Source organism: Aedes aegypti, chromosome 3 (genome assembly GCF_002204515.2).
Source record: "Aedes aegypti strain LVP_AGWG chromosome 3, AaegL5.0 Primary Assembly, whole genome shotgun sequence".
In the NCBI taxonomy this organism is placed as follows: domain Eukaryota; kingdom Metazoa; phylum Arthropoda; class Insecta; order Diptera; family Culicidae; genus Aedes; species Aedes aegypti.
Window position 1 is genome coordinate 210860694 of NC_035109.1, and position 7867 is coordinate 210868560.

At 41.2% G+C, this 7867-nt stretch overlaps 1 protein-coding gene across 2 annotated transcripts in view; it reads left to right on the plus strand.

Annotated features, from left to right (window-relative positions):
- Positions 1-6771, plus strand: part of LOC5572132 (pyruvate dehydrogenase phosphatase regulatory subunit, mitochondrial) — a 56591-nt gene extending 49820 nt beyond the window's left edge. The window contains exons 4-9 of one of the 2 annotated variants that reach the window (XM_021848632.1): positions 4782-5337; positions 5398-5605; positions 5665-5934; positions 6000-6200; positions 6258-6490; positions 6561-6771. In XM_021848632.1, the coding sequence (XP_021704324.1) occupies positions 4782-5337; positions 5398-5605; positions 5665-5934; positions 6000-6200; positions 6258-6490; position 6561 (1469 nt within the window). In that variant the 3' untranslated portion in view covers positions 6562-6771. Of the gene's footprint in view, positions 1-4781; positions 5338-5397; positions 5606-5664; positions 5935-5999; positions 6201-6257 lie in introns of both variants that reach the window. The other variant, XM_021848631.1, reaches the window with a different exon arrangement.
- Positions 6772-7867: the final 1096 nt, after the last annotated feature.

The window sequence follows — 7867 nt, forward strand, 5'->3', positions numbered from 1 at the left end:
AGGTTATTTTTGGCAAGTGGGGATCATTGATTACTTTCCACATGCAATCAAATGATAGTGAACTAGAGGGTGGAGTCATATTGATAATTTGATATCCGGAGGTTGGTTGAACAACCGTATCGAAAATCGAACTGTTCATCTAGGATGTTCCTTCCATCGATTTTTCTTTTTCTGTTCGGATGATCTGTTGTGGTATTATCCGTATAATTAGAGTATAGTGCATATCACTTTATTCCATTTCTATTGATAGGTAATGAAGTTCAATTTCTGCATAGTTTTTGTTTTGATTCCTCAGATTTTGATGGGAAAATCGAATGTGATGAAAAGGTCCCGCTCAGGGTTTGAAATCTGAGAAAATTGATAATATCTCTTACTTATCGCTCTCTGTAACAGTTATGATCCACAGCACATCATGAGAGCCGGTTTATCGTCCACTGCTACAGCTCGTATTAGATCGGGGGGATAACATTGCATGATAAAACTTATCTAAATAAGCTCCAAGCCTGGGGGACACTATTGCTATGGGATGTTCGATAATTCATAGGGCATACGGTTTCGGCACCATTCGAGTATCATCGGCAACCAAATTTCACAAGCAAAATACACAGAATTTTTCTATCAAAACACACCACTGAAAACATTCAGATGATTCTTTGTTTTATTAACTTCTCGCTGGCGCGATATTCGAGACTGAACAAACACTGTAGCCAGAGAAATAATTTATTTATTTATTTATTTATTTATTTATTTATTTATTTATTTATTCACTGTCTTGAATCTAGTACGATTCCCCAGACTGTCTCTTACTCTAAAACTCTAATTCTATTTTTAAACACAGATTTGGATACATTAAAGTCAAACAAGTCACTCACACTATTGAATAATCGAGAACATACACATAACGGATTGTTGAAGCCATAGGAAGTTCTATGCCGTCTGATGAGTAGCAAGTCACGTTGTCGCAGATGTCGGTTTGGTGCGTAGAACGAAACATTTTGCAGGAGCGATGGACAGTCAAGATTTCCTCTGATCAAGTCAAACATAAAAAGCCTTTGTATGTTACTGCGTCTCGAAGAAAGTGGTTGCAAAGCAATGAGTCTGCAACGTGACGTGTAATCAGGCAAGTTAAGCGGATCCGACCATGGCAGCTGCCGAAGGGCGAAGCGGATGAAGCTACGCTGGACCTTTTCAATCCGGATAATGTGTGTTATATGTTGTGGAGACCATACACATACAGCATACTCCAAAATACTACGAACAAGCGAGCAATATAACGCCTTGAGAGCATAGATGTCCTTGAAGCAGCTAGCATTTCGTCGAACAAATCCTAAGGCTGCAAACGCCTTCGCAGTTGTAGCATTGACGTGTTTATTAAACCGCAGTTTACTGTCCAGAATAACACCTAAGTCTCGGATTGACTTAACGCGTTCCAATGGTTCTGATCCAATCGAATATCCAAATTCGATGCACGATTGTCGACGGGAAAATACAACGGACTTACACTTTTTGATGTTCAACTCCATGCCGTTTTCCATGCACCACAGCTCGAGTTCCTGTATATCTGCTTGTAGCGCACAGCAGTCCAGATGAGATGCTATAGTTCTCTATATTTTTAAATCGTCAGCGTAGAACAGCTTTCCCGATTTCAGTCGGAAACACAGGTCGTTTATAAACAATATGAAAATTAGTGGCCCCAGAACGCTTCCCTGAGGAACACCAGAAGCAATAGAGAAAACGCTAGAGTGTGTGCCATTAATGTTGACGAATGCTACGCGTTGCGTCAGATACGATCGCAACCACTCCGTTATCCAATCCGTTATCCAGCTTCGCTATTGCTAGTTCGTGTGGCACTTTGTCGAAAGCTTTGGAGAAATCGAAGTATATGGCATCTACTTGGCTCCTTTTTTCGATTTCTGTCGATAGGAAGTTAGTGAACATCATAACACAGAAAAACAGACGTCACACTCTCATCGTTGTCCATCGGCCACCTTTTTAACGTTCGATTCAAATATATGGTAGGTGGCCGATCCGCCACCCGCAGCGCTCGTATCGTTTTCGTTCGTGTTTGACGTTTATACACTACCGCCATCTGTTGGCCCGTCGGCCAAACACACCGATTATAGCATTGGGCGTATATGTCTTCGTGACTATGATTTTAATTAAGATTTGTTCTAAGTGTTACGTCTGTTTGTCTGTGATCATAAGGTTAGTTATCGTTGATCGCTTTTTGACGAAGCCGTGCTGGAGTTCCGAAATTATTGGGGTAGATGCAGCGTAGAGAACATTGTGAACTAAACCCTCAAAAACTTTAGCTACGGAGCATAAAATTGAAGCGCCACGGTAGTTTTCGACAGCATGAGAAGAACCAGCTTTGAAGATAGGAGTGATTGAGGTTTTCTTCCATATCGACGGAAAAGTGCTATTACGAAGCGACATATTATAGATAATCTTCAGCGGCATTTGCAACGATTCTGCACATTCTTTTAAGACTAACGGCGGCAAATTGTCAGTACCAGCCCCTTTGGTTACGTCCAGATTTTTCAAAGCTGAATATACATCTTGCCGCGAAATATCAAAAGGCGCGAGATTCAGATCGTAAGTTGGGCAATTTCTGAGGTTGTCCGATGAAAACGTTGGTGGATTCGAACTGTACACGTTCTTAAAGCAGTCGGCAAACATATTAGCAACATCTTCAGGGCAGCTAGCGATAGTTTTTTTGTAAGTCATTTCAGCAGGAAATCGAGTTGAGTGTTTGCGATTTCGAATAAAATTCCAAAAGGCTGTGGGATCGTGCTTAGCGGTCGTCTCCAAACGAGCGACGTAGCTTCGAAATGCAGCAGTTTGACACTCATTATAACTGGTTTCGATAAGACGTAAATTGTTTCGATTTTCATCAGTTCGCGCTCGAAAATAACGTCTTCGAGATTTGCGAACAATATTGCGAAGATGTTGCAGCTCGGATGTCCACCAAGGATGTTTGTAAGAACAACGCGTGCGTCGTCTACGAGGGACGTGCTCGTCCAAAATTCCGTACACAATGTCGTAAAAAATACATACCGTCTCGTCGGTGCCCCTACCGTCAAACGCTATCTCCCAGTCAATGGCTGAAATAGCATCGTTCAACTCCGCAAAATCACAGCGTTGAAAATCGAAGTCACGCTGTTGGCTCGAATCCTCGGCAAACTGCATACGAGCATCGTTTAAGTCCATACGAAGAACCAGCGGCTTATGGTGATAATCAATTTTGAGGAGCGGTGACGGTGGTTCGATTACCTCAATGTCCCTTGCTTCATTGACAAAAACAAGGTCCAGTAAGCGGCCGTTCAAGTTTCGTAGGCAATTCATCTGACGCAGTCCTGAAGCAACCATTGTTTCGACCAAGGCGATTTCTTGTTCGGATGAAGCATTACAAGGCAGTAGACCGTCAATATCTTCGTCGTTCTGCCAAATCAACTGACGATAACCTAATTTAAATTTAAATGAACACGCCCCAAAATGCGACTGATTTGGAGCTGTCGAAGAGATACACCTGCAGTTCGTATGGAAAAACTGTCAAAAAGAATGAAGCTGCCTACAATGGACCAGTGCACGAGTTCATTATTTGACGTTTGAGCGGTGCCGTGTTGTTCATGTGGCCATGGTAACGAGTGAATATGGCACCGCTTAAATTAGTGAACTAGTGCATTGGTCCATGATCCATCGATAGAGGATTGAGCAGCGCAAAAACGTAATCAGACAAACACGTAATTTGTCTGCTAATGTCTGAGAAAATTCCAAAAAAAGCTCGGCATCGGCTTAGACTGCCGAGAATACGTAAATGCCCCCTCATCAAACATAAAGGATTTGATTTCTGATGAATTAGACCAGTAGTACTGATATTTGACCATGTAAAGGAATTCTAGTCCTACCCTTGTTTCGCTTTTAGTTTAGTCCCAGAAAAATACTAGGAGAATGGAGCTTTGTACTAGTAGCAAAACCGATCCATGCTAGGAAATTTGTTTAGTAATCAGCATTCACGCGAGTCCTTTAATTACCAGTATTTAAGGTGAAACATCTTGGAATACAAAGATAGCCTTCACAATGGCCGACTTGTGCCCCTACTCACGATTTCAAAGGCACTAAGCTGGAGAAATAGTTGCCAAACATATTTGATCTTCTTATTTTAAGCTTTCTGCTAGTGCACAAAGCCAAAATAAAAAGTTCACTGTTGTTGGATGCTTTCTTCGCGAGATTTGTGCCTTTGAAGTTTTAGTGCGATCATAGAAATTGATTCAAAATTGTTTCACCTTAACAGTCCTTGTTGAGGTAGTATTCATCATTTATTCCCTGGCTTCTAGTGTAGTCTCGGAACTGACAAACTCCCAGCATTTCACCATCTGCTAGATAAAACAGTTTCAGGTCGGTCCAGGATCTTTTCGTAATGGAAATTTCCTAGCCTTCCATGGGCATAGAGTATCATCGTACCAGCCACACGATATACGAATGCGAAAATGGCAACTTTGGTAAAGAAAGCTCTCAGTTCATAACTGTGGAAGTGCATATTGAACAGTAAGCTGAGAATCAGGCTTTGTCCCAGTGAGAAAGTAATGCCATGTAGAAGAAAAACTGTTGCTCTCTTGGGGTATTTATGGCTTTGTGTCACGGGATTAGCTCCGCAATGGACCCATTTGAGATTGGTTTTTAGGCTTATAGCCTATACAGAGGCATTTTACAGTTTGCACAACTGAAGGCTTGATCTAGATTGTAACTGAGAATAAATAATATTGACTTCTTTTCAATAGGTTATTCATCGGTGGATCTCCACGAGTTGGATATTTCACGCTTCCTGGGACTGCACAATAATCGGAAGTTCCTCCGGGATCGAGTGCGGGAAGTGCCTGGCCTTCATTACGACATGAACTACCCATTCTACGAATTCCGCACGGGACGAAACCTTCGGATGTCTCCGATCTTCCCGGCTCTCAAAGAAGCCGGTGCCGTTTTCAGTCAAGTTATGGGCTACGAAAGACCGGCATGGTTCGATAAGAAGCACTCGCTGGATGAGAAGGGTGTTCCCAAGTTCAAGATCGCCACCACCGATGGATTTGGGAAGCCTCATTGGTTCGACCACGTGCAACGCGAATACGAAAACTGTCGGGAGAGAATTGGACTGAGTGATTATAGTACGTTCACCAAGATCGATCTGTGGTCTAAGGGGCGAGAGGTGGTGGATCTGCTGCAGTATTTGTGCTCCAATGATGTGGATCAACCGGTGGGCTCGATTGTTCACACTGGAATGCATAATCGTCACGGAGGGTACGAGAACGATTGCTCGTTGGCAAGGTTGTCGGAAAACCAGTAAGTATTTGTTGGTTATCCTTAATAATTGTATTAAGACGTATACTATTTATTCTACAGTTACATGATGATTGCTCCAACGGTTCAGCAGGCCAGATGCAAGGCGTGGATCGATCGTCATTTGACTCCTGGTGGACGGGTTAGCGTCTCTGATGTTACATCTATGTTCACAGCCATTTGTATTATGGGACCGTTTACGCGAATTCTGCTGTCAGAACTCACCGATACTGATCTGTCACCAAAGAGCTTCCCGTTCTTTACTTGCAAAGTAAAATGAAACACAGTACGCGTCTTTGAATGCCTTGTTAACAATGTTATCCATCTCAGGAACTGGATGTCGGGCTTGCGAATGGAATTCGAGCCTTGAATCTAACTCACACGGGCGAATTGGGGTATGTGTTGTACATCCCGAACGAATTTGCCTTGCACGTTTACACAAAACTGATGGAAGCCGGACAGAAATACGGAATCAAGCACTGTGGATATTATGCGATGCGAACGCTGCGAGTGGAAAAGTTCTTTGCATTCTGGGGTCAAGATTTGGATACCTTTACCACACCTTTGGAATGTGGACGAATGTGGCGTGTTAAGTTTGATGTAACGCTTTCAATAAATTTGTGCAGACAATTGTCATTAACGTAATATTATTTTTTTTCTTTCAGAAAGGGGTAGATTTTATTGGAAGAGATGCTCTGCTAAAGCAACGAGAGAAGGGCGTCGAAAGGATGTATATACAGTTGTTAATCAACGACCACGATCCGGATATAGATCTTTGGTGCTGGGGAGGTGAACCAATCTATAGAAATGGAGTATACTGCGGACAAACCACAACTACAGCTTATGGTTTCACGTTTAAAAAACAGGTAACTTTATTCTGAACAGTATCTCAGATCGTTACTTATATTTTTTCCAAATTACAGATTTGCCTTGGGTTTGTGAAGAACCTGGATTTCAAGGGCAAACCACTTCCGGTGACGAATGATTTTGTCTTGAACGGGGATTATGAGGTCGAAATAGCAGGCATTCGATATCCAGCCAAGGCGAACTTACATTCACCCAATCTGCCCACCAAGTATCCTGATCAGGAACGTGAGGCGTACAAAGCGACTCGAGACAAATCTGACGACTCCAATCTTCTGGCTTATAACAAGTGGTAAAAAGAAAACTGCACAAATCATACACTCAAGCCATGGGTGTGTAAGAGTGACAATATTCAATTTTAGAACGGAAAACGATGAAGGCCATTGAAGCAGCGACACGTAAAAACAGTCCCTGTATATATTTTTGATTTTTTTCTATTGAGCACTGATCAATAAAGTTTGTCTTCCTGTTTTTAACATTACTTGATATTATTTTATAAAATTGTATTTATAGTTTAGGGAGATGTATATTAAACCTATGACTTATTCTCGAATAAAAAACATTTGAGCAAAATACTAAAAGAAAAGCGTTATTCCAGTCAATCTATGTTTCAGAAAGTTCATGCTCAAATTTAATATTCATTCATTTGTTTGATAAGTTTCACATCGATTGTCATAATACACCACGCCTACAATATTTCATAACCATCGTTCTCTAGGTTCTGTTATACCTGGTCAATCCACATAGCTTACTGCGCTCAGCAACATCTAATTCCAACCGGATTTGGCATGAAAACCATCCTACAGGACTGTTATTCGGCAATTTTCCAACTCACCCAGGAGCATTATTCTAGATTTTGTCACCTTAATGGTACTGATATGGGGATTTAGGTGATTCCAGATTGCTTTGGACACGACTCGTTTACAGCTTCACTCAAACTGGCTTCTTACATCAATGATGGCAGTGTTGATGCCACTACCCCCCACCCGAAAATCATACGTCTAAGTCAGCTTTTACACAGCAAAAACAATAACATTTTCGTTGCACAGTAACATTACGCAGGCAATATGCGGAGCGCGGCCTATTATGTGCCCCATGCTCCCCAACAGGGATTTGCTGCTCGAAGGTACAGGCAATTTTAGATTTCGAAGCTCCAAAAACCGGCCGCCCAATTTAGCCGTTTCTATGGAATGGTATATTACACTGCGGAACACGCTTTTGTCTCCAGCATCAAAATACCTCTATTTACTGCTGAATCCATTGCCGTTTACATAAATATCATAGCACGTCTAGTTTTTGAGATATTGGTTGTTGAAAATGCAAAAATTGACGATTTCAGCCAACTTGCATGCAAGTTTGCCAGCTTGTAAGGAAATTTATTTGCTTAATTTGCCACAGAATTCAAACTTTATGTGTATAACAATACTTATCATCAAAGTTTATATACTCTTCACGCGGGAAAGTTATTTTTTTAAGGTTTAGAAAAGTATTGTATTTTGCCACATAAGAGAAACGAAGAATTTTGTATGGAGACTTCAAGCATGTTAAAAAAATCTATTTAATCTAAATTTAATCGTAAAATTTCAACCAAAATATATCTAAAACGAAAGTTTAGGTCCTCTTTTGCATGCTAGGTGGATGAGATCACATCAAATTTTGATAAAATATA